This window comes from Panthera tigris, chromosome C1 (assembly GCF_018350195.1).
Source record: "Panthera tigris isolate Pti1 chromosome C1, P.tigris_Pti1_mat1.1, whole genome shotgun sequence".
Classification (NCBI taxonomy): Eukaryota; Metazoa; Chordata; class Mammalia; order Carnivora; family Felidae; genus Panthera; species Panthera tigris.
The window spans coordinates 74,665,808-74,692,049 of NC_056667.1; the positions used below are offsets into that span (position 1 = coordinate 74,665,808).

General features: G+C 42.0%; 1 protein-coding gene across 6 annotated transcripts in view; it reads right to left on the bottom strand.

Annotated features, from left to right (window-relative positions):
- The window catches only part of KYAT3 (kynurenine aminotransferase 3), an 80,854-nt gene extending 62,791 nt beyond the window's left edge, over window positions 1-18,063 (bottom strand). For 3 of the 6 annotated variants that reach the window (XR_006221668.1, XM_042997788.1, XM_042997787.1), the window contains exons 1-2: window positions 17,798-18,063; window positions 11,394-11,493 (exon numbers count right to left, since the gene is read on the bottom strand). Coding sequence is in view for 2 of the 6 variants with exons in the window: in XM_042997788.1 (XP_042853722.1) it covers window positions 11,394-11,492 (99 nt within the window). In the remaining 4 variants the exon portion in view is untranslated. Of the gene's footprint in view, window positions 1-11,393; window positions 11,494-12,410; window positions 12,456-17,391; window positions 17,485-17,549; window positions 17,749-17,797 lie in introns of those variants that run through there. The other 3 variants (XR_006221670.1, XR_006221669.1, XR_006221671.1) reach the window with 3 other exon arrangements.
- Between the last annotated feature and the right edge of the window lie 8,179 nt (window positions 18,064-26,242).

Here is a 26,242-nt window from a genome sequence, read left to right on the forward strand (position 1 = left end):
ATACAATCCAGCAATCACTCTCATTGGTGTTTCACACAAAGCAGTTGAAGAATTATGTTCATAAAAAAATCCCGTGTGTGATGTTTGGCAATTTGTAATTGCCAAAACTTAGAAGCAACCAAGATACCATTCAGTAGGCAAATGGATAAACTGTGGTAGAACCAGATGACAGAATGTTATTCAGTGCTAAAAAGAAATGAGGCATCAGGCAAAGATGACAAGAGGGAACCTTAAGGGCAAAATCATGAAGACAGTAAAAAGATCAGTGTATGCCAGGGCTTGGGCAGAAGAAGGTATGAATAGGTAGAAAACAGGATTTTTAGGGCAGTGAAACTATTCTGCATAATACTATGAAGGTGCATTCCCTCATACCTTTGTCAAAATCCCCAGAATGTACAACAATATGAATGAACACTAATAAAAACTATGAACATTGGGTAATAATGATGCATCACTATGGGTTCATCAATTGTAATAAATGTACCACTGTGGTAGCGGATACTGATAATAGGGGAGGCTGTGCATGTGGGAGGGCAGGGGATAGATGGGAATTCTCTAGTTTCTGCTCAGTTTCGCTCTGAACATATAATACTCTAAAAAATAGTCTATTAATAAATGGAAAATAAGTTTTTTTAATTAAAAAAAAAAAAGCTTCCAGGGTATGCTGAAATGTCTTCTTTCTCCCTTTGGACAAAATACTTCTCAAGCAAGCAGATAATAACAGAATTATCTCATAGATTTTAGATGTTTTCCAAGGTATGATGATTTATATATTCCAACTCCCCCACCTCTGCAAAAACAAAACAAAACACAGACAAATCACACTCTTTTGCCACTAGATGGCATACAATGTTCCTGTTCCTGTAATGGTAGAAGAACAAAGTTAAAACTCAGAAGTGCAAATGTAGAGCAGGGATTGATGACTTAAGATATACAAGGAGAAAAACTAATTACATAAAAATCCAATTTATAACTCAAAGGCACATATATTTAACTGGAATTTTTAAGCAACATATACAGTTGTTTCAAATTATAATTACTTGTGTCTAATATGCTGTAGCTATTTGATATTTGTTGACTAAATAAGTGAGTGAAAGGGAAGGAATTTGGATCCCCTCTGAGAGATAATATGTAAGAGGAAAAATGTGTTCTTTAAGGGAGAACTATGCAGTGGCTACATGAACACACCCTTCCAGGGCTGAGTCCAGCAGAGCTAAAATTGGTCTTTGACATATTTTATACCTTTGTAGACTGAAGGTAACTGACAGGCAAAATGGTTCCAGAGTTTTGATTGACTTCCCTCCATCCAGTGGAAAAATGAGTTTTACCTTCATTTGCAATTCAATTCCTTTATCACATACAAATTTATGCTTTTTTACTTTCCTTTGAACTGGTCATAACTTGTTTGTTCTCTCATATGAATAAAATAAAAATCTTTAATACATATGCATCTTTACATTTGTATAAGTCACGATTCTGCCTTTTTTCTGAAAATTATCTTTTAACAATACCTATAGAAAAACAAGCTTATTGGAAATAAGAGTCTTCAAACCTGGGAGCTGGCAGAGTAGGTAAATACAGAATGGAAATACCAAAAAAAATGGACGCAGGTCAAGGAAAAAAAAAAAAAGCCTGATTTATTCTCTTTGAAAATTGGGTCCAAGCCAAGACTGAGTATAAGTGAGTTTATTGTCCCCACCTATATTCACAGGGGTGAAACCTCTGCCTGTCTGGACTATATAATCTCACCCCCCCCTCCCCCACAGTTTATTAGATTAGGAATCGACTGAGTCAGGCTAAACCAATCAGGACAACTCTTGTGAATTTGGATTTAAGACTGTACAACAGGTCTCAGGTTTCTACTGGGCACTAACACCAGGAAGATATGTGAAGCAGATTGGGGTCCCACCAATCTGTGTCCTGGAATATACGCCTACATGCCAATTAAAATTTCCAAACTTGTTTAACACAATGAACTTTCAAGCCAGGTAGATCTTACTTTGAAATTAAACATCAAAACTACTAGTAGGGGCACCTGGGTGGCTCAGTCGGTTGATTGTTTGACTCTTGATTTCTGCTCAGGTCACGATCCTGAGGTAAAAGAATTGGCCCCGAGTCAGGCCCCATGCTCAGCATGGAGCTTGGTTAAGATTTTCCTCTTTCCTTCTCTCCCTGTCCCCAGCTCACGTATAAGCATGCTCACTCTCACACACACTCTCTCTCTCTCTCTCTCTCTCTCTCTCAAATAAAAAATTAAAACAAAACAAAACCTACTGGCTATGCAAAGTAGCAGGTTCTTCTCTGAAACTCAATTTCCTCATCTGTTTATAAGGAAAATGAATGCCTGTCCTGTGCCGCTGTTGTGATAATTAAATAAGTTAAATCCATAGTGAAAAAGTTCTTGGTACACACCACATACTTAAAACCTAGTGTCTACTTAGAAAGCAGAAAAGAGGGGCACCTGGGTGGCTCAGTGGGTTAAGTGTCCGACTATTGACCTCAGCTCAGGTCTTGATTTCAGGATTGTGAGCTCAAGCCCCGCATTGGGCTAAACGTTAAAAAAAATTTTAATTAAAAAATAAAAAAATAAAGCAAGTGATACAGATAAAGTGCAGCCCAACGTCCATTACAGTCCTTTCCTCAGAGATGACTTTTATGTAACTTTCCAATGATATTAATGATGGTGTGGATGAGGATTTCTAGAGAAAACAGGTCTACAGGAAGGAGTCTAGCTAGGTCCACTATCTCTTGATTTAAACTTGTCAGTGCTACCCTTGATAACACTGATGAGCCTGCTTATTTTCATCTGCCTAAGGCAGGAAGAATGCTTACTTATCTGTGTTGACTATGTTCACTGCAAAGGCTCCAGTGAACTGTAGGCATTTTCCTGATAGTTACAGTGGTAATAAAGAGGAGAGCTAGAATTCAAGACGTTTATGAGGTAGAAATCATAGTATTCACAAGTAGAGGGAGAAGCTAGTGATGGTTTTTGTGAAATTTCAAACCTACAGAAAAGTTGAGAGATTAGAATTAGGTTGAACGTGAAAGTGCCACTATTCATCCATTTTGACCTATGAAAACGACAGTGTCATATGATGCAACCTAATATAAAATACTCATACACACATCACGATTTTACCTCATTTGCTTCATCTCTCCACTTCTTTTAAAATCATTTTTATTGCTGAGTAAACAAATCTTAGACTTTAAGTCCTTCTGCCCCTATATACTTGGCATATAGCTCTAAAAATTATCAACATTTTCTTATAGAACTTTGATGTCATTATCATGCCTAATTAACATTATTTCCTTGGATCCATAGGTAAGTCTGTCTCGGTTTCAGTTTTGCTCTTTTTGTGTTCAAGCTACGCATCTAATTGGCTTTCCAGCCCAGGGTTAAGGAGTCAGTCTAGACTGACAGAGAAGGCTCTAAAGAAACACCAGTCCCTAGCTGTTGGCTCAGTCTGTAAGTCCATGTCGGAATCCTCTCCCAGTTTCCTATCCACAGTCTCCCTGACTGTGGAGTCTGCTGGTTTAGTACACACTGGGAATTACTAGCAGTGCACATGAGGCCTTCTATTGGCTAGCAATGCTTTAAATGCCTCACGTTTTGGTTATTGCTGGTATGTTAAGGTGCACATTTGTCTTGTTTTGCTTGTGTAAATAAACGTTACTGCTAGCAGGGATCTTGGAGACCAAAACGCTGCAAAAATTGGTGACCATGGGTGGGGCATTTAAGAGCTGTTGGAGTGCTTGCCACCTTAAGAAGATTCCTATGAGAAGTTGGTCATGGACAAGTTGGATTAACACTAGGTCACCCGCCAACCTCAAGAAAACTTCCATTCAACAAGGTGCACTGTAAAATACACAATTCTCAACCCCAGGGCACATCATTTTAGGTGTTAGTTCAGCTCTGAGAGACTCAAAGGCTAATGGGATGGATCCTTGAATTCTAGAGTCAAGCATGCTTATGGTAGGTCTAAAAACTATAGTGCTGGGAGCTGTAATATCTATAGAAATGGCAAAATGTTACTAAGAACACCTAGAATTGCAATGGCCATTAAGGGGAACATTCCAGTTAGACAAGATCATTTATTTGCAAAGTACACTTAAAAATAAAGATTCCCACGGGTGCCTAGGTGCCAGTAGGTTAACTGTCCAACTTCAGCTCAGAGCATGATCTCACGGTTCATGGGTTCAAGCCCTGCTTGGGGCTCTGTGATGATAGTGCAGAGCCTGCTTGGGATTCTTTTTCTTTCTCTCTCTCCCCCCACCCCCCTTCTCTGCCCCTCCCTGACTTGTGCTTTCCCTCTCTAAAAATAAATAAATAAACTTTAAAATAAAAGAAAAGAAAGGTTCCCAAATTAAAGGAACAGAATAGGATACCTATTTTAATTGGTATACAAAAGTTTCCAAAAGACTTCAAGGTTCTAAAATAGCTTCATTAAAAGATTCATTACAAAAGGCTAATGAAAAAGTAAAAACAGCAGAGGTACCTGAAACAAAAGACATTAAGACTGATGTGACCCCTACTGCTCCACTCTATCCTTTTTTACCTGGGTGCTAGGTTTTACTAATTCTGTGTCTGAACTGCCTTTATACTCTGAAGAGACTGTTCAAGAACTACCTTTTGAAATTAAGCTGCCTGAAGTTGCAGCTACACTTTCTATCTTCTTTTTTTTTCTTTTTAATGTTTATTTATTTTTGAGAGACAGAGACAGAGACAGAGTGCAAGCAGTGGGGCAGATAAAGAGGGAGACACAATCCCAAGCAGGCTCCAGGCTCTGAGCTGTCAGCACAGAGCCCAACCACAAGATCACAACCTGAGCCAAAATCAGATTTTTAACCGAGTGAGCTACCCAGCCACCCCACCACACTTTGTACTTTAAAGTTCACTCTCATAGGGCAACAGTTCCCTCAGAGAGAAAAAGAAGTTGCCACTGTGGGGGTGGCTAACAAAATTCAGAGAGAAATTCTACCTCAACCAATACCAATGACTTTGGAACCTTTTACTGAAAAACATTCCTTTTTGCTGTGTGACATAGCCCTAGTCATCCTATCAGGTAACCATCCCCGTCCAAACTCAAAGGGTTAATATGGGTTGCCTCCAAGGAAGACCTCACTTTGGAGCTCCCTGACCAACCTGAACCTGATCTTTCATGTTCTTTCCATTCTGTCCTTGAAATAGAAGATTTTTTTTTTAATGCTTATTTATTTGAGAGAGAGAGAGAGAGAGAGAGAGAGAGAGAGCAAGCGAGCGCGGGGGAGGGGCAGAGACAGAGAGGGAGACACAGAATCTGAAGCAGGCTCCAGGCTCTGAGCTGTCAGCACAGAGACTGACACGGGGCTCGAACCCACAAGCTGTGAGATCATGACCCGAGCCAAAGTCAGATGCCCAACTGACTGAGCCACCCAGGTGTCCCGAAATAGAAGAATTCTAACAGAAGTTCCTTAATTTAATCAAGATGCCTGAAATTCGATGAGCTGCTTCCAGTATAGACAATGGAAGGATAAAAAGCGCAGTGCGTATAAAAATACGTATAGATGTGACTAAACTTCCTCCCGAATTTCCTCAGCATCCATGCAAGGCCTCCAACCAATACAAGAAGACCTAATCAGCCAGGAGTTAATCAATTCTGTAGGAGGCCTTCTAACACTCAAGGGGCTTGCCAGTCCAGAAACCTAATGGGAGGGAATAGCAATTTGTCCAGGACTTCAGATCTATTAACAAGACAGTTATTCCCCTTTTTTCCAAACATGCCTTTTGTCCCAAGTTCCACTTGACTCAAAATTGTTTGCTGTGGCAGACCTCCATTCAGCCTCTTTCAGCATCCCTGCAGATCCTGACAGACAAGATCTATTTGCCTTTACTCAGAATGATCAACAATACAACCGAACAGTTGGGTACAGAGGCCAAGGCTCATTGAGTCCCCTTCTTATTTCTCCCAGCTGCTCCACAAAGACAGAAATACCCTCCAGTTCCCCAGGTAATGAACTCTTTTATAGCATGTGGACAGTCTCTTGCTGTGCTCTGTTACTAAGAAGGCATCCATACAAGATCCCATTGATTTGCTACAACAGTTAGTTGAAAAGGACATAAGGTATCTGAAGAATCGCAATCATCCTCAGACACTGTTTATTACTTAGATCATGATGTAAGTACTGGTGGGATCTGGCTATCTCCAAAAAGAATTAGACTAATCCAGGAATTTCCTAGGCCTACAACAAAGTGACAGCTTCATGGAGTTCTAGGTCTAGCTGATGTCACAGACTATGGGTTGCTAATTTTTATGTGCTTCCCCATCTTATGAACTTACTACCATTTTGGTTCCTGGACCCCTTTCCCCGGGATGATCTACATAAACAGACCTTTCTAAAACTGAAACAAGCCTTACAAGAGCCACCTGCCCCAGGGAAGCTGAACTATTCAAAAATCGTTCGCCTAATTTATACATGAAAAATAACCAAGTCCTGGAGATGCTCACACAAGATGGTGACAAAGGCTTGTTGCCCATTATAGTATGCAGCTTGATTCAGGTGCTTCAGTCTATCCCAGCTGCTTTAAGGCAAGATGCAGCTTCAGTCAGAAGCCTCAGCTGATCTAACATTCTGGAAGGGATGTCTACTTACAAACCCCACATGCTGTCCAAAGCCTTCCTAACTCTGAATTGACCCACTAAACTCAAAGTCCTTCTGCTTTCACCACCAATCTTCATCTTAAATGTTGCAACATTCTTAGACCTGACACATTAGGGCCCCCCTGCCTAATGAAGGTGAGCCTCACTACTATGAGGTACTAACGTCCCATTTCAGGACACTGTGTCCTGATCTAAAGGACACCCCTTTGACTAATTCTGATCTAATCTTGTTTTTTGATGGGTCATACTGTAAAAATGAAAATGGAAGTTCCAGGCTGATTATGCTGTTACCACCCAATATGAACTACCCGGAAAGGGAAATGTGCCAAAAGCTAAATCAGCCCAACAAGCAGAGCACCAGACCCTCACCAGCGCAGGTCAGTTTTCAAAAGGGCACATTGTTAATATTTACACTGCTGAAGGATATGCCACTGGGGTAATCCATGAGTTTGGAATGTTATGGAAACAAAGGGGTTTTTTCATGTCCACTGGGACCCCAAGAAAAAATGGACGCATACACGACCTTACTCTATCTTCTGAAGTTCCTGTCCTCAAGTAGAGACACATACTAAAAGGATTAAACCTGAACATCAGGGACATGCCCCAGCTGACTTTCATGCAGAGGCAGCAGCAAGAGAATCTGTAAAGGATGTGGCACATGTGGATAAAGTCCATTCTGCTTCTACAAAAAAACGTCCCTTTGTTGCCAGACCTTTGCCATCCTGATGTCCTTGCGACATGGTAACAGTTTGCTCCTGAATCAGAAAAATTAGGATGTGCAAATAACGCTTGTAAATTCAATGAACAGTCAAGGATACGGGAAGCCCATGATGGCTGCTTGGTTCTTTCCGGCTCCTTGGCAAATCCCATTTTTTGATTTTTACATTCCTTCACCCACCATAGGTTTAACATAACTCAAATTATAAACAAACATTGGTGGAGAAACTTCTACAAGACTGCCAAAAACAAACAAACAAACAAACAAACAAACAAACCACAGTTTACCATCAGTGTCTAACCTGTCAGGACCACAGTTCTAGAAAACCTATTTTTGTTCCCAGCCTCCTATGGACCCTTTGAACACCTACAGCTGGACTTCATTCAACTGCCACCATTCTGGGGTTATCAATATGTTCTTGTTATTGTTTGTATATTTTCCAGATGGGCTGAAGCTTTCCCCGGCTGCAAGGCTTACTCCCTCAAGTGACAAAGAAACTGGTAGAAAACATGTTTCCCATTTGGGGTATACTTTCCATAATTTCTAGTGATCAAGGCATCCACTTCATTGGGAGAATCATACAAGCTTTAATAAAGGCCTTACAAACATCTCGGACATATCACTTTTCCTATTGCCTCAATTCATTGGGCAAGGTTGAAAGAACTAATGCAATTTTCCAACTTAAAATCTCTGAGCTTACTGAAACTGCTGGACTCCCTTGGTCTAAGGTTCTGCCACTGGCTCTGCTGATAATTCACAATGTCCCCCTTGGGAAACATAAACTCACTCTACATGAGATAGTCACCTGCAGGCCAACTTCTATTGGCATGCAACTTTCTGCTTGTCACCTCAGGCCAGTATGACTAGCTACTTTGAGTCTTTTTTTTTTTTTTAATGTTTATTTATTTTTGAGAGAGACACAGAATGTGAGTGGGGGCGGGGCATAGAGAGAGGGAGACACAGAATCTGAAGCAGGGTCCAGGCTCTGAGCTGTAAGCACAGAGCCCGATGCGGGGCTTGAACTCACGACCTGTGAGATTGTGACCCAAGCTGAAGTTGGTTGCTCAACCAAGCCACCCAGGCGCCCCTACTGTGAGTCTTTAATGTCTAATGCTAAGGCCTACCATCAACAGGTTAAAGAAGCTTTCTCTGACCCTAGTTCCAAGGATCCTGTTGGTCACTCTGGAGCCTGGGGACTGGGTATTTTGGAAACACCACTGAGAAGGGGAAAAAAAAAAAGCAGCTCTAGAGCCACATTGGAAAGGACCTTACCAAGTATTCCTGACCACTGACACTGTTGAAAAACTAGAGGGCATTAAGCCTTGCATACATATCATACAGCTAAAGACAAGACAGCCTCACTTGACCTCTGCTCCTATAAGATGCTGGAGACATATAAATCAAATTGACAAGACAAGTAGCTGACATCGAAGTGAACTGCTTCTTCCCAAGACACCAGATCAAGACTTCATACTTTAACATGAAATTTTTTCTCCTCTTTCTTTCCTTTGGCATTAGCCTGGAAAGACAAGACCTTCATCTGTATCTCCCAGGCCATTGCTAAGAGGGAAAGGGGAGTAATCTTTCAGACTGCTGGATCTGTCATCAAAGATTCCAATCTGTCCAGGATGTTAGAGAGCCCTGGTCCTCCCTGTGACTTATTTCTCTTCTTTTCCTAATGTCACTGAAAACTACAATTAACTCTGCACCCCCTGAAGTCTCCCACTGATTTCAACTTTTATAGATAGAACAAACTGTGCTTTTTTTTCTTTCTTCAATTGTAAGTGTAGCACCCAATTAGATACAATCACTTCTATAAATCTTGTTATTTGAACATCCTCGTTCTCCTGATCATCTAGCTCACATCTGCTCCCATTCTCTAAGACATCTCACCAGCAACACCCATCTTTGCAGGGTATTGTAAGGACTCATTCTTTCAGTTTAGAAATGTTCTTCCCATTGTGCTGAAAATCTAACTGACCCCAGGCTGGGGTGACAGGTGAGAGGGCAAATGCAATAATCCCATCCTAATGGGAATGGTTTGTGTGTCTTTATGGCAATTATCATTCTCTTTGGGCCTGTGAATGCCTTGTTGGCACAAGCTGGGCAAGGCCTCTTAAGTTATCTAACTGTACCCCTAACTTTTCACAAGCAAACTAAGACATCTCATTGGTCAACTCCCCTGAATTTATACCGTTGAGTTAAAAAAGACCTACCAGGAGGCATTCAGGATTCGGGATTTGCTTCCTTTGGCAGGGTCATGATTCCCGGGTTAGGAGTTAATGAAAAGGAGGATGTGATCAGAAACCTCTCCCAAACTCTTGAAGATAATGAAGAATCGGTTGCTAATGGGATAGTTGTCCTACAAAGATCTTTAGCCTCTCTGGCAAAAGTTGTCCTTGATATTAGAATAACTCTTGATTATCTTTTACCTGAACAAGGAGGTGTCTGTGCTGAGGCCAACACCACCTGCTATACCAGGGTTAGTATCTCTGGGGAAGAACTCAATTACGTAAGACCAAAGGAAAAAGGTGAAAAGGTGATTCCTTCCTTGGAGTCTTTCTTTGACTTTGTGGATTTTGATTGGTTTGAGTCTTGGGACAATGGCTTCAGAGTACACTCCAAACACTGGGAATTATCCTCCTTATAGTAATCATATCTTCCTCTACTAATTACGAAGCAAATGACTGGGCTGTTTAAGGAATGACGAAAGTGACCAACTTAATGAGTGTAAACTGGAAGTTATGACCTGTGAATATCAAGAGGTTAAGCAGGAATATCGTAACCTATAGGTACCACCTAAAAGAACAAAATTGTGAACTTCAGAGTGGTAACTGAGAATGGCACTAATGCCTTAAATTTTGATCACATCTCTCAGTTACTTGGAGAATCGAGAGAATTGTTAAAAACAAAACCACAGGCCCAAAATGATGTCACTTAGACCAAGTTACCAAACTGGGGCTTAATACCTAATCTAACTGCACCATCAACTTCCCTCAGAAATGTAGTCTTAATCAGTCAGCCAGGAATTTTTCAATTAGTTGCCAATGAGTCTACCACATGGGTCACCCTATCCCTCAAAGAAAGATGAAGTAATTGCTCCTGGCATGGAGCAATCCTTTCATTTTGCTAATAACTTCCTTTCCCCACCCTCCTTTCCACAAAAGCCTTCCATTTTGTACAACTCCTTGGGGCTCCTCTCTGCTCACTGGATGGGAGGGTGCCGGTTCATGAATCATTTAATAAAGCCAGTTAGATCTGCAAATTTTCTCAGTTGGACTTTGTTTTTGTAACCATCTAATACCCAATTCATATCCATATTTTTCTGTCTTTAAAAATACCTTTTTTGCATTTCAGTTGATTGCAATCAAGTTCCTAAACAAGGTCTACATGCTGTATTTGCTGGATGAAGTTCTGAAGCCTCTTTTCATCCTAGAGCAGTCCTTCTGAAATATCCCTCCCCCAACTTTTTTCCCATGCCACTGACTGGGTCACTTAATCTATCTTGTTATGACCCACATTTTGGATTGTTTGCTTTTCCATGCTCTCACATCATCTGTTCCTCAATCTGCCATATTTTCTAATAAACTGGAAGTCACAGGGCCAGCACTTACATTCACTATAACTTCCTATCTCGAGTGGGCAGGGAGTGCCCTTGAGAGTGCCAGAGCTAGACAGGGGTGAGTGGGCATTTTGATTATGCCATTTAAAAGCTGTGACCTTGGGGAAGTTACTACACCTGTCTAAGTCTCCAGTTTCTCACTTGTAACGCAAGAATATAACAATTCATAACTTGAAGAGTTATGCAAAGATAAAAGGAGACAATGAGTATGCAACAGCCAGCACTATGATACTTAAACAGCAAGCAGCTCAGTGAATGTCAGTTCCAGCAATGACCAGCGATACCTTCAGCTTACACATCATAGAAATACTCATTCCAATAAAATGCTTCTAAAGTACCCAGAAAATTGTATCCTTTTTTGACATGGCAGGATAAGTACAATACGTATCTGTATAAGTGAGTAAGCAATACCTACAGCAGAAGTAGGAAGTCCAAGGATTTTTGAAGAATAAATTGTCTTCAGGAATTTTGCTCTACTTTCAAGGGAGCAAAGTCTCCTCTGGGCCAAAAACATGCTGCAGGATAAAAGAAATATGTTAACAAGAAGAAAATATATGACACATCACTATCAGACACTTACAGCTAGCTAATAGACCATAAGCTTACACAAAATATAAGTAAAAATTTTTCACAGTTCTCTTTCTACATATAACCTCTCATCACTAGAACCCTCTTTATCTTATAAAAATTTATGGATATGTCATTTTAAACTAGAGGTGTGTAAGCATATTGTGAATTCAAAAAATAAAAAGCTCTAATTTAGTCAAGAGCATAAAATTACAGTAAGTAGAAGTTTCATTTATAGCAGCTATAAAAACCAGGATATTTCAACCTAGGAACTACTCAAATTTCAGAATCGTCCGGATAAAGTCATATAAAAAAGCACAATTTGTGACAGTAAATTAAAGTGGTTAGAATTTAGCAAGTTGTTTGAAAAGCATTATAGCAGGTCCTTGACAAACATAAAGAATATACGAATGAATTTTAGGTTATTTTCAGATGCCACTTTCCTCAACAATCCCATAGAAAGGTAGCAAGCTATTTCAATAGATTCTAGTCACATAACAGGCATGCATTCTGAATTACGTCTCTACCTATAAGGAAAACTGTTACCAAAGCAATATGAAATTCTATTATTATACTGTCACCTGGAATTAGAAGACAACTCAACTTTCTAAGAGCATTCAGGTAAACAGAAACTTCTTACTTAGAAGAAGTTTTAGTCTGAGAATCTTGTATCAGTGGGTGTCATTTCCTCTATCTCCAGTGGTTAATTAAACTTTAGAAGAGACATACTCTACAGATTTAAAGGACTCCACCAAAGCTAGCTAGGACTCTCTTTGAGTTACCAAAATGTTAAGGCTACAGAAAGCTTTAAATGTGAGAAATAATATATTGAAGTTTCTTAAGAAGTTAAATATAAAATCCTGACCTTGTCAGCAATATCTGAGCTTAAAACAATAGCCTCTTAGGGGTGCCTGGGTGGCTCAGTTGGTTAAACATCTGACTTTGGCTCAGGTCATGATCTCGCAGTTTGAGAGTTCAAGCCCTGCATCCGGATCTGTGCTGACAGCTTGGAGCCTGGAACCTGCTTCAGGTTCTGTGTCTTCCTCTCTCTGCCCCTCCCCTGCTTGCACTCCGTCTCTGTCTCTGTCTCTCTCAAAAATAAATAATAAACATTAAAAAATTAAAAAACAACAACAGCCTCTCAGCCATTCTATCACATCAGCCTATTTTAATTTTCTGCAAAGCACTTTTGTTGTTGTTGTTTGGTTGGTCATTCATTCACTCATTTGATGCTTCATGTGCAGGGCCTGGTGTATTTAGTTTACTACTGCATTCTCTGGCAAATAGTATGCACTTGATAAATAAAATGTTAAATTACTGAATAAATACATCAAATCACATTACAAATTAATGGTATCAGTGGCTATTTATGAATCTTTTTATGAAATATTGATTCCTTTTGTAAAGTAAATAATTACCCCTTATGTTTTAAGTCTTTCAAGTTGAAGAACAGGTTTTCTTAAATTAAGGAATGCTTATTCTTGCATCATTAACTGTTCTATTCAGGAATAAATTATTAACTAGTTTAGGCAACGTGGATAGTTTTAAGAAAAGGTATTACCAAACAAAGGGAACAATATAAAAAAATCTTTATTGAGTATCATGGAGCTATTTGATTTAGGATAATTAGTTGCTCCCCCCTCTCCCCCCCAGCAAATCAATGTTCATTTATTTCAGTTCAGCCTAATTCCTTAGGTATTTAGACTAAGTATAAGCAAAATATTTTCTTCTAAGTGGACAAATGAGAGAGACCTGTTCCACCTTCTGGAGAAGAACTGGGCAGGGGTGCGGGGACAGTACTAGGAATCAGGATACCTGGATTCGAGTCCTTATTCTGATATTTTAAAAAGTTTTCTATCCTTGGAGAAGTTGCTGACTCTTGCTGAACGTCAGTTCCCTCATTTTTCAAAACAGGTGAATACATCAGTCCTTGGTTTGAAGGTAAATCCAGAAGGTGCTGGTAAGTCACTGACTGATCACGAGTGGAGCTTAGACTCCAGCTCTTGGGAAATCTCTGGCCACCAGGCCTCAGTGCCCATTCTCCTTAGGAAGTTGACACTCAATCTACCTGTTTTCATCTGGAAATCACAAAGCCTAAATCTCGCCTCCTCTCTATCTACCTTCAACAGCGTATTACCTCCATAATACAATGTACTTGCAGGCAACTGACCCAGTTCTCCATTTCTCTTCCACGTTCCAAACCTTCCATTGTGTCTTTTAGAACAGGTGGACCATAATCAGCAAATTCCAATATATCTTTATGTTCTCAGAGTATTCTCCTTGTTTTAACACAAATCTTAACCGTTTCCTGAACATATCACTTCTATGTTCCTCAGTGTTGGCTTCTGCTCATATATGCCCCACCTAACTCTTTCTTGCCATCCATTTTACCACTGCCAGACTATTACTTCCCTCATCTGCCTCACTGACATTATTTTCTGTCCTGCTGGTAACTCCCTGTCCTTATTAAGGGCTTTGTCAGTACGCACAGTATTCTCAACTCAATACTGTGACCATCCCAGGTAATTTCAATGGCTTCAGAGATGATCCACCCAACAGGTGACATCCCCATGTCCACTGCTCTTCTGCTCCATTCCACCTTAGACTCTCTCCTGCTACCATACACTGCACCTTGCCATTACCTCAGTCGGGTCTAATTGCAAAATAACTGATTGAAACATTCTGCTCTTTGACCATAAACTATCTTTCCTTTCAATTAATTATTCTATTCTTCAGTATTATCAAGATCTCTAGGAGGCTGCCTTTCCTTTTCCCAATCAGCCTGCACTTTCCTTTATTTTCCAATATAGATGCCAGTTCATCACTTCAGTAATCTTCTAGACAATGCCCTACCCCACCCTGTCTAGCCTCTCACCTGTCTGTAACACTCTAGCCCTGGATCAACTCATCTACAGTGTTTGGTTTTCCCAAGCTGGGGAAGGTCATACAGGATGCGTGGTTTCACCATAAATACATGGCCATTAACTTCGAATTGACCCCCAACACTCTGCAGCGTTATACTCTATTTTGTAGGGGAAGGATGGCAGGATATGCCACCCCAAAATACGCCACTTTGGAATAAGAATTATTTTGAGCTAAAGGCACTTGAAAAATAGCAAATGCCAAAAAGAGCAATCTGATCCTTCCTTTTCTTCCTGAAAACAGGAGATAAAATTTCCATGTGAAAGGTGCCTTCCCTTACAGGAGAAAAGGAACACTCTTAGATGGTAAACTGAAGCTGAGAGAATTTTGTAAAAAGAGGCCTTGTTAAAATAATCCTTATCTTCCTTTAGCTTACCTAAATATTTTAGTTACTTTCCCACAATTGCCTCTCCACGTTCAACCTAGTATAAAAGCAGTTGTTTTGGCCGCTTCTTTGTACGCTTCTCCTACTATCTGCCTTATGTCAGTATAATTCTAAGGCCCAGCTGGAAACCCTAAGAGGGCAGGCCACACTTCTCTCCTACAGTCCAGATTTTAATTTTTCCCACACTCCTCTAACCTAAAAGCTTTGTTCTAAATAGATGCCCTTGCTTCCTATCATAGAGAAAATAGAAGCCATCAGATTTACCATCTCAATTTACTCAAATAGAAAACACCAAGCCCAAAGAATCCTTTTTCCCTTCCTTTCTATACTACAGGAACTCACCCTCCCACAAAAGGATAATTCTTCCTCCCATGGCTTAGATCTCATTCACTCCTAGCACTACAGAGATCTTTCTCCAGTGATTATTACCCTTTCTCTTGTAAATGCAACTTTCCTTGCTCACATCTCTTCCAGTTACAAAAAACAGCAAATACAAAACACCAACCAAGAATTAAACTCTTGACTCTACCTTCTCCTCCCTATCGTACAATTCCTCTTCAAATCAAAACCTTCCTGTTACTTTCTCTTAAGAGCAAAACTTTTAAAAAGACAGATTAGTTGTCTCCTTTCCCTCAATCTACATACTCTTCAACCTGATGTAGTCTTTTTTTTTTTTTTATCTATTGTTTATTTTACACCCAAGTTAGCATATGGTCCAACAATGATTTCAGGAGTAGATTCCTTAATGCCCCTTACCCATTTAGCCCATCCCCTTCCCACAACCCCTCCAGCAACCCTGTTTTTCCTCCATATTTAAGAGTCTCTTATGTTTTGCCCCCTCCCTGTTTTTATATTATTTTTGCTTCCCTTCCCTTTTATTCATCTGTTTTGTATCTTAAATTCCTCATATGAGTGAAGTTATATGATATTTGTCTTTTTCTGACTAATTTCGCTTAGCATAATGCCCTCCAGTTCCATCCACATAGTTAGTTGCAAATGGCAAGATTTCATTCTTCCTGTATGCAATCTGACTTTTGTACCCATTACTCCACAGAGGCAGATCTTGCTCAAGTCAGTTCTGACCCTTGAGCTCTCTGCAGCTTCAGATACTACTGGGTAAGTCCTATCTCCTCCCAGAAACACCCGTGTTCTCTTGGCTTTGGACGTAGTAGGATCCCTCATTTCCCTCCTACCTCTCCTCCAACCTGCCACTAAATGATAGAATTTCTCAATACCCAGATCTGGGCTCTCTCCTCAACCATTACTCTCTCACTAGGTAATCTGTTTGTGGGAGAAATTGTGGGGTATCCGTGGGGGGAAAGAAAAAAAAAGGCTCCAAAGAAATCTAAGTAGGCTGACAGATATAGATTCAGAACCTCTGAAGCTGTTTTTCTTCTGCAGTTTACATAAACACATTTTGACCAGCACTTTCTAATGCAATTAACATTCCATATGTATATTTACAAATAATAAAAATAAATGAACAAATTTGGATGTCATTGAAAAGTCAGAAAAAAATCAAAGGTATATGGCTTTTAACCCTAAACAACATTTTCACTATATTTTCCTAGCTTCTCCTTAAAAACAATGCTCTGAGAAGAAAACCAGGCAATTGTATAGCAAGGCGATCTGGTAAACCTGATTATAGCATATTATACATAAGGTCAGCTCCATATTGAAATAATCATGATCAATATAAAATTAAACTATTTCTCATCATTGGAGTAGAGTATTTAAAACCAAGATACAGAAGGTGTGTGTGCCACAAGCTGAGAAGGGTCGAGAATTGTTGGTGGGGGCGGGGAGCAGAACCCAGAGCTACAGTGTAAGCAAAGCAGTCAAAATTAATCTTATCAGTTTGAAACTCTGGCCTTAAACCCAAATGATCAATTTACATATAACTGCTTTGCTTGTGGGGACGAAAAGGTTTAATCTGACGATGTTCAGATCGCTCAGATTAACTGCAAGCCTCAAGGTGAGGTGACTCCAAAAAAGGCTGACGCCAATGCACAGCCCACGTTAGCAGTTTGAACAAAGATTATTTCTACCTTACGCTCTCCCTGTCGGCCCACTTTTTCCAAACTTTTGTTTGCAAAGTTCCCTGGTGCAACAGAGGGCATCTAGGTGAACAGGTACTGGACGTGGAAGTACAGTGGGAATAACAGGCCTCAAAGCCCTGTCACTGGAGCAAGAACGGGAAACCCGAACCATATTTAGCCCGCACCACACTTAAGGAGGCAGGATCCTGAAACTGTTAAAAAGCCGATCTTCGGCGAATACAAATCTGATTGGGGGAAGAAGTGTGGCTGCCTTGTTTCCATGAGAAGGAATGAGGTTCTAGCACAACACGAAGTGACTTTGTGCTCGGTTGGCGCCTGCCGTGGAAGTGGGCGGGCTGCCTAATTCTGGCCTCAGGCCGCAGAGGGGGACAGGCGCCCCCGTGCCCGGGAGGCAGCCCAAGGGCGGGGGGTCGCACTCGTGGAGCGGCAGATTGGGCTGCTTTTTTAACCACACACTTCAGACTCCACACTTCACTTACACGGCAAGTGAACAGCCTTCGTTTCCTTTCCAGTTAGGAATCCCGGTTTTGGATGAACTGTTGTCGGTGTTTTCAAAATGCCAAAGTTGTAAAATCAAGAGCAAAAGGGGCAAAAAGGCTTTTTTTTGGGGGGGGTGACCGGGGTGCTGGGGCCCCACCTGCCAAGCCAGCCACCTCTCCAGAGGAAACAACGCCAGCGCGGGCGCCCCGCAGCGCCAGAGTGCGGGTCAAGGGACCCAGCCCCGGGTCACGCCGCCTGCTCCCAAACGCTAGTCCCGGTCCTGAAGGAGATCCAGTCGGCCTCTCCGGCTCGCCGGGAGCCCGACTCCGGCCGCCTCCCTCCCGGCCTCGCTCCACACGACTCCGCGCGCCGGGACCCGGAGCACCCCCCTGACACCCCACTCACCTCCTACGCGAGAGCCAGTCTCGCCTCCCCCGGCTCGGGTCACGCCTGCGCTTCAGGGCCGGGTGGGTCACGATTCGGGCGTGGGGGCGGAGTCTGGGCGCGAGTGCCCGCGGGGTCGGGATGCAGCACGCGGATTGGCTGAGGCGTCGGCCGCGAGCGAGGACTGGATGCCAAGGGATGCGGGGTGGGACGGAAGGCGCTGAAAGGGGCTGGAGGGCCTGAGAAGATCGCGAACTGCTCCGGGCAGGTGGAGGTGCGGGGGCGGTGTTAGGTCAGAGGAACAGACGCTGGGCTGGGCAGGGGGGTGGGGTCGAGGAGGGGCCTTGGATGTGGCCGCGGATTGGCTATGAAATTTAGGCCCTGGGCCCTAATTGGATGTTAGAGGAAGAGGGCTGATTTGGAAGAAAGGGTAAACCGCGGGGCCCTGGGCTTAGGCCAGAGAAAAGTTGTAGTGAGAATAATGCTAAGGTTTTTTGAGAGAGGGCGACACTAAACAGAGTGTGAAAAGGGGTTTGTAGATGTAATTCGTCATCTGGGACAGGGGTGAGGAAAAAAAGCAGGAATTTACATTTCTGAACAGTAAAATGGGTTTGATTAAAGAACTGAGAAGGGAATGTGCCACCAAGGAAAATACAGGAGATTTTAAAAGTGAACAAAAAAATCGCTGGAGAGTAAAGGACACCACGTGTCTTTGGGGGAGGCGATGCTAGCGAAAGCACAGTTTCTGTTAAAAATCGAATTTCACAATTGGATTTTCTTCCTCTCCTATTTTAAGAAGATGAGAGGGTAGATGGAGTGAGTGTGGCAGTAGCATCGTACTCAGGCCTAGAGGAAAGAACAAAGATAATCTTTGGTTGAAGGAATATACTTTTTTTTAAATGCTTATTTTATTTTTGAGAGACAGAACGTGAGTAGGGGAGGGGCAGAGAGAGAGAAAGAGAGAATCTGAAGCAGGCTCCAGGCTCGGAGCTGTCAAGAGCCCGATGTGGGGCTTGAACTTACCATGGGTGAGATCATGACCTGAGCTTGACGCTTAACCTACTGAGCCACCCAGGCGCCCCAAAGGAATACACTCTTAAACTAGGTACAAGGAGGGTCATAAGATGATTAGGTGAGGGGCGCCTGTGTGGTTCAGTCGGTTAAGTCTGACTTCGGCTCAGGTCATGATCTCACAGTTCCCGGTGGGTTCAACCTCCCGGTCCGGCTCTGTGCTGACAGCTCAGAGCCTGGAGCCTGCTTCAGATTCTGTGTCTCCCTCTCTCTCTGCCCCTTCCCTGCTTGCACTCTTTCTTTATCTCTTTGTCTCAAAAATAAATAAACATTTTTTTTAAATTAAAAAAAATATGATTAAGTGAATGAAGAAATTGCTGGGTACTTCAGAGGACCTACCTTTATATTGTGAACTATTGTGAGCCCATTCATCTGTCAGTATTTTCCAGCAAATATGGAGAATATTGGTGGTCCCAAAGACCACAGAAAACACAACTGTAGTCAGAAAGTTAGGTATACTATTCGTTGCAATGAGGGAGAACACACACACCTTGGGGAAGCAGGGATCATTCAGTAACAGGATGTTAGAAATGACTTATAAAACCTGGGCTTGTATTCGGTGATTTTGGAGGAGGGTTCAAAGAAAGGGAGGTTCATTCTGTTTTGGGTGTTGTCAGGAAGTAGGGGTAATTGTAAAATGAGGTATTGTATTCTTACATAGAAGGAGGGGAGGATAATTGCAAGGCTAAATCCGTAATTGGAAAAGAGGCAACAATTTGACTAGATGGGAGAGGAGGAAATTTAGTATTTTTGTAGTTTTCACAATAATCTTGGTGTGGTTTTTTTTGTTGTTGTTGTGTTAAGCAGCGGGCTGGACATTGTTTATTTCATTTAAACATTACAATAATCTTGTAACATAGCCATTAATGTTCTTGGTTGACAGATGGGCAGACTGAGGTTCATGGAGGCAAAGAACTGGATTCAGGGTGTAGTAACACAAAAGGGCTAACTCAGGGCCTCCTAACCGTTTTTTGTGCTCTGGCCCCTCTGGCAATCTAATGAAACGTATACAATGACCTTATTTTTTTTTAATTATTTTTTTTAACGTTTATTTATTTTTGAGACAGAGAGAGACAGAGCATGAACGGGGGAGGGTCAGAGAGAGAGGGAGACACAGAATCGGAAGCAGGCTCCAAGCTCTGAGCCATCAGCCCAGAGCCCGACGCGGGGCTCGAACTCACGGACCGCGAGATCGTGACCTGAGCTGAAGTCAGACGCTTCACCGACTGAGCCACCCAGGCGCCCCTACAATGACCTTATTTTTAATCTGTGTTTAGGCAAGATTATTAAGTGATCTTGTCTGTTGTCTTACTTCATCATGACCACAGAGTGATTTTGTCTCATGTTAGTGTTCGGTCAGATTGTTATGTTTTGTAGGGGAAGGAACATTGCAGTGGGTTCCTAACAACACTGAAGCCAAAGCCTTAAGAGTGTCGGTTCAGTTCCCAATGTTCGGTGCTGCTTTTCTTTTTCTCACATGTCACAACTATGAATGGAGTACTTGGGTGCTGAGGCTGCTTGAAAAACTGAAGCAGAGGAAGTGAGTGTCCTGAACCTTACAGAGGCAGAAACAGACAATAGAGGAGTTAATGCATACAATGACTTCAGAGGGTAATTGCTATAAAAGAAGCAATGATGGGTGGAGACATCAGATGGTTTAAATAGGATGGTCAGGAAAGGATTTTTTTTTTTTCCCCAGAGAGATACAGACACACAGATAGAATCTCAAGCACCCCTGGGATCACAACCAGAACCAAAATCAAGAGTTAGACACTCAACCGACTGAACCACCCAGGTGCCCCAGGAAGGGTTTTTTTTTGTTTTTTGTTTGTTTTTGTTTGTTTGTTTTGAGGTAACATTAGATCCCAGAATTGAATGATTGCTGGAAGCCGAGCTATCCAAGCCTGAGTAGCAGGGCCCGGCCTGTGGACGGATTGGTGACTGTAGGGCGGCCCAATGACAGTGAAGCTTCTTGTACTCCCACTTTTAGGTAATTTGGCCTTAAAACTACCTGGGGTATTGTCTGTTGGGGAATTGCCCTCGGCAGGCCCCCTGGGAAAAGAACCATTAGGGAAGAAAATAAGGTTCCGCAAGAAACTGAGCGGCCTTACATTTAGCCCTTGTCATCCCCTATGGAGACTTCTACTTACAGGAAGGATAGCCTCATACCTTTGTCAGCAAAGAGGGCCTGTAAAGGAGAGACAAATGGATTTGAAAGCTTCACTCCGGCAACTAAGGAGTGTATCTCTGGGCACAGGTGACTTCAACCCTTAGGCCCACCTGGCGCGCCCCCCCCCCCCCAAGGCATTCCAGATGATGACTGAACCTAGTCGGTTCATTGGTTCCTAGGTGCATTGTCTCTCTGAGAATGTATGAGGCATGGGTTTCTAAGGCTTTTTCAGCCCCTTCCTGGCACCTGGGACCGAGGCAAGCACATTGTTCTTCTGGCCTCCTGTGGTTAGGAGGTCATGTCCCTGTAACTGTTCCACTTGCGGTGTTGAGAAATGGAGGGCCTTTCACAAGAACACCAAAGCAAATGCTTTGTAGATTATAGATAAACGCAGATGCATAATGGAATAATGTAAGAAATTAATCAATAATCAAAGGGTATGTGGGAAAACTAGGGGAAAATCGCCATGTTATTTCTTAAAGGTTGATTACACATAGGAACATTTTCAAAGTTAGGTAATGTTACAAAAACATAGATGACGTATGCTACAAGGAAATCACTAGCAAATATAATGCCACGTTTACTACAATAAATCGGCCAGTTCAACACATTGCTGTTATCTGTGTCCATTTTTATTTTAGTTTTAGTTTTTTATTTTTTAGTTTTTTATTTTAGTTTTGTTTTATTTTCACCGATGCCCTCCATCCTTCGGGAACCCCTGGGCCTGCTGGAGCTGGACTCCGGCAAATGATGAAGCAGGAACCTTGCAAAAAAATGAATCTGGAAAAGAAAAAGGCCCTGATATGGGAACAAACTTGGCATGTTCAAGGAATAAAAGAGACCGGGGTGGTTAAACCATAGCGATCCAGAGGGAATGTGCTTCCAGATTAAGATGGAGAAGACTGGGAACATATCATGCAGAACCTTGTAGACCACAGAAAAGGATTTAGATTTTATTCTGGAGCAGCCATTGGAAAACCTTTAGTTGAGGAATAATGTAATCTTAATTACATTTTTAAAATGTACTCTAGCTGCTTTGGAGAAGAAAGTTGTGGACAGGCAAGATTTGAAGCAGGAAGATCCTTCAGTTAGGAGGTTGCTAAAGTAAGGAGTGATAGCTGTTGGGCTAGGGCAGTGGCAGAGGAGGGAAAGAGGGCTAAGGATCCCAACATTCATTCTGCTGATAGTCAGTTTTTGTTTCTATTTCAGCACTGCCCCTCCACTTCAGCTGTGCCTGGTTTCTCCTAATTCAGACACTCTTTGCTCACCCTCTTCAGAGTATAAACTGCTAATCTCTTGCTAAAATGAAGAGAGACCAATTGGCAGGGCTATGTGGACCGGGGGTAGGGATCTGGGGATCTAGTTGTTTCTCATTAAGACCTTTAAGTGAATGATCCTCCTGTATTTAGTCCTGAGCCAAGTCCTGAGTCTTGTGGGGGTAATTCTAGTTGCTTTTTTGGCTTTCTCCATGACTGATCTAGGACTCAGCTTATCTGAATCTGCTGTCAGTTACTACCTGTCCATTTGCATTCTAACTTCTATAATTTTTGTTGCTACTCGCTTTCCCCTTGTTTTTGTTCTCATGGGTTTATGGCTTAAAAGAATTTCCTTACTGTTATTTTAGTGGGGCTTAAGTAGAGACAAAATGTATCTTTGATTTGACTTCTCTTGCTGTTGTTATTGGCTTACATACATATTCATTAAATGACTAAATGATCAAATGCTGGGCATTCAAATACTTTGTTCCTATGTTAAGCCTCATGTTATTCTTTATACTCATGTTGGTGTTTAAAAGAGAAATATATGTGACTACCTGGAATTAATAGCTCATTTTCCTTATAGCTTCTGCTTATTTGTTTTGTGAATATAAAGACAGTATCTTCCATATGTAGCTAAAGCCCTTCTATTGCTTCATATAGAGTGAGGGGGTTTTGTATTGGGGGGGTTTGGAGCTGATGGCCAAGAAAGAATTCTTGAGACATTTTTGGTGCAAAAAAGTGATTTTATTAAAGCATGGAGACCCGTAGGCAGAAAGAGCAGCACTGGGATTGTGAAGAGTGACTGGTTAGACACTGTGGAGTTGGGAGAGGTAAAGTCAAAATGGAGGCCTCCAGAGGGACTTTGATGTGCTAAAGAGTACTCCTAAGATGCCTGAGGCCTTGCTATTGTCAAGCTCAGGTGGTTTTCCCTCTAGTAAGGCATTAACATTAAGACAGTAGGGAGCTCCTGGAAAAATGTTATACTGTCAACGGACTGCAGTTTATAAAGAAATTTATCTACCATTTCCTTCTTGACTTTGTTCCCCACATCACTATGGAAGAGAGGGTGATGTTGGGGCTCCAGGAAACTAAGTTTATAGTTTCCGGGGATTAGGCTATTGATAAGATTGCTTTTTTCTTGGGCACCTAAGTGGCTCAGTCAGTTAAGTGTCTGATTCTTGACTCAGCTCAGGTCATGATCTCACGGTTGATGGGTTTGGGCCCTGCTTGAGATTCTCTCCCCACCTCTCTCTGCCCTCCCCCACTGTCTCTCTTCCTCTCTCTCTCTCTCTCTCTCAAAATAAATAAATAAACTTAAAAAAAAAAAAAGATTGCCTTTTTCTTGTAATTTACTAAGACATACCTAAACTGATGGGGACTCATGACCTGCATGACTCTGATCTCTATTAGTTAACCATTTATTTTCTGTCCTTTCCTTTGTTCCTGGGCAGCCAGGAATGCCTGAGGAATGTCACACATATCCCACCTTGAGGGGGTGGGGAGGGAAAGGGTGTTTGTGAGATTGTCAGCTTGCCTCTTATGCCCCCTCATCATAGAGGACTAAAAATATTCTGAAATATAGCGGAGAGAAGGCAGTATATCACAGAGGCTAAGCCAAACTGTCTGGTTCAAATCCTAGCTCTGCAATTATCTAGCTGTGCAACCTTGGGCAAGTTACTTTATTTCTCTTAACTTCCAATTTCCTCCTCTGTAAAACGTGAGCACCTTACTTAGAGTGCTGCTATGAGGATTCGATGACTTTATAGACCTAAAAAAACTTAGAACATTACTTGGTTCTTAGTAAGTCCTATAAAATTGTTCCTGAAGAAAAAAGGAAAGAGAAAACTTAGGAGGGGACTGCTGATTACTCCCTAATATTTAGCATTCTCTTCTATTGTAGCAGGATTCTCACATAGAGTCGTGACACCAAGGCTCTCTTCCCAGGAAGCAACTTTATTCCTGCAGGCACCGCTCAGTTAGGTTCGTATCCAAAGAACTGAGCCCTGAATGCCATGTGGCATAGTCTTTTTTAATATATTTTTTACTTCTTTGTCTCCCATATATGGTAACACACAAACATGTAGTCTGATTAAGTGTCTCATGTTACAAGGTCTGGGATGTTGTCACGTATGTATGCGCATATAGCCAGGTTGCCTTGAGGTATTTTTTTTTTCTTTCCTTAGGGAGGGGACCCTACCACATTGCCCCCTGTGATGCTCGGACCCCTCTATTTAGGTCAAAGAGCATCATCTTGGTTTAGAGGTTTATATTTTTATAACATAATTACATGAATGGCCGTCTCTTTTTTAAGTTATGGTCTCAATGAGACTGAAGGCAGACCATACAACTGGGGGAGCTAAGCAGGGTAAGATAAAGCACCCTCCCAAAATTAGAAGGATAATTTCCATGAGGGTTTTGTATCCCCCCGAGAGTTGAAAACCATCCTCCAAATAACTCCCTGGGGTTTTAACCGTTCAGGTCTGGACTGGGACATGAGCAACATTTTTTATTTGATCTGTGATCTCCTCCATGACTTTTTCCTCATCATCTATCTGTAGGCAGCAGTTGCTCAGGTTAAATTTTTCACAAACACCTCTCTCAGAAGCAAGCATGTAACCCAAAGCCAAGCAATTTTGATAGATGGCATTGTACATTTTGGTTTGTTGCTTGGCTAGTAAGTTAAAAGCTCTGGCAGTTTCAGTGGTTATAATTTCTGTAACTGCTTGCAGTCTAATTATGCGGTTTAGCATGTAAATGGGTACGTAGTAGCCCCAATACCCATCCTCCACCCAGGTGGCAGGGCCATAATATTGGATTCAATGCATGGAGGCCATTTATTATCTTTTTAATCGTTCATTTGTGAGGCATGCTGCTTCCTTTGAGTTACCCTGTCCCCATACACTTGGACTCCCAAATGTTTCCCTCTGGCAAGTGGGAGCAGGAAGAAAGATAGACGAATAGCTTCCAGCACATATGACCCTGACCAGACTAAGGAAAGTACTGTATAAGCTGTCCTTCCACATATCTAGTACCGTCCACCTGGGGCCCGCCATTTGATGGCTGCGCTGACACTGTCTCAGGCCTGTCAAAGATGAGATAAGTTAGACAAGGGGGATCTGGCTCAAAGTGATCTGGGGTCCCCCACCATTGAGTTTTCTGGGCAGTTGAATTATAAAATCTTTGGCCTAGACATGTTAAATTTTTAACAGAGACGACGATGAACTTTCTCCCCACCAGGCAAGGCATTTTTTTCCCAATAATTGAACTTCCGAGGAGCCAAACCCCAGTAGTAGGACTGGGGTATTTTGTTTTACTATAAGGTTTGTGGGGATCTAATTTTCTAGACTCTTATGGCCATTGTTTTCCCACGTTGGTACCGACGAAGTATCCTATCCACAAAAGGAAGGTGAGTGTTAACAGAAACCTCTTAACACATTTCCAACCAGCCAGGGTGGTCATGGCCAATCCTATGGCAAAGAGTAGAGGAAGAATCACAATTATAGTGAGAAACAAAGCGTGACAGTGCATCACTGAAGTAAGGAAACCTATAAAAATAAGGACAGTCTTTTGTTTCACCTGACCGTGGATTCCACAAGCTTCTGTCATCCATAGAATAGTCAGCTTCCCTGAGTGACTAAAGCAGGGCTGCAGTCTCCTGGAGCCTCTGGAGTTGCAGATTGCTTCTTCCGTATGGTCAATTTGCACAGCGTTGATGGATCAGGGATGCATTCCCAGTTTCGAGATGCTGGCTTCACTCTGCTGTAGTGAATCCAGGGACCCACTTGCTATCTTTATTGCAGTAGAGGTGGACAAAATGACAGTGAATGGGCCCCTCCACAGGGGTTTTAGGGGTTGGACATTTCATTCCTTTATTTATATTGCATCTCCTGGTTTAAAGGGGTGAATGTCTGTGGTCAGATTTACAGCTAATCGCTCCCTGACCCGGGGGTATAAGGTGGTTAGGGT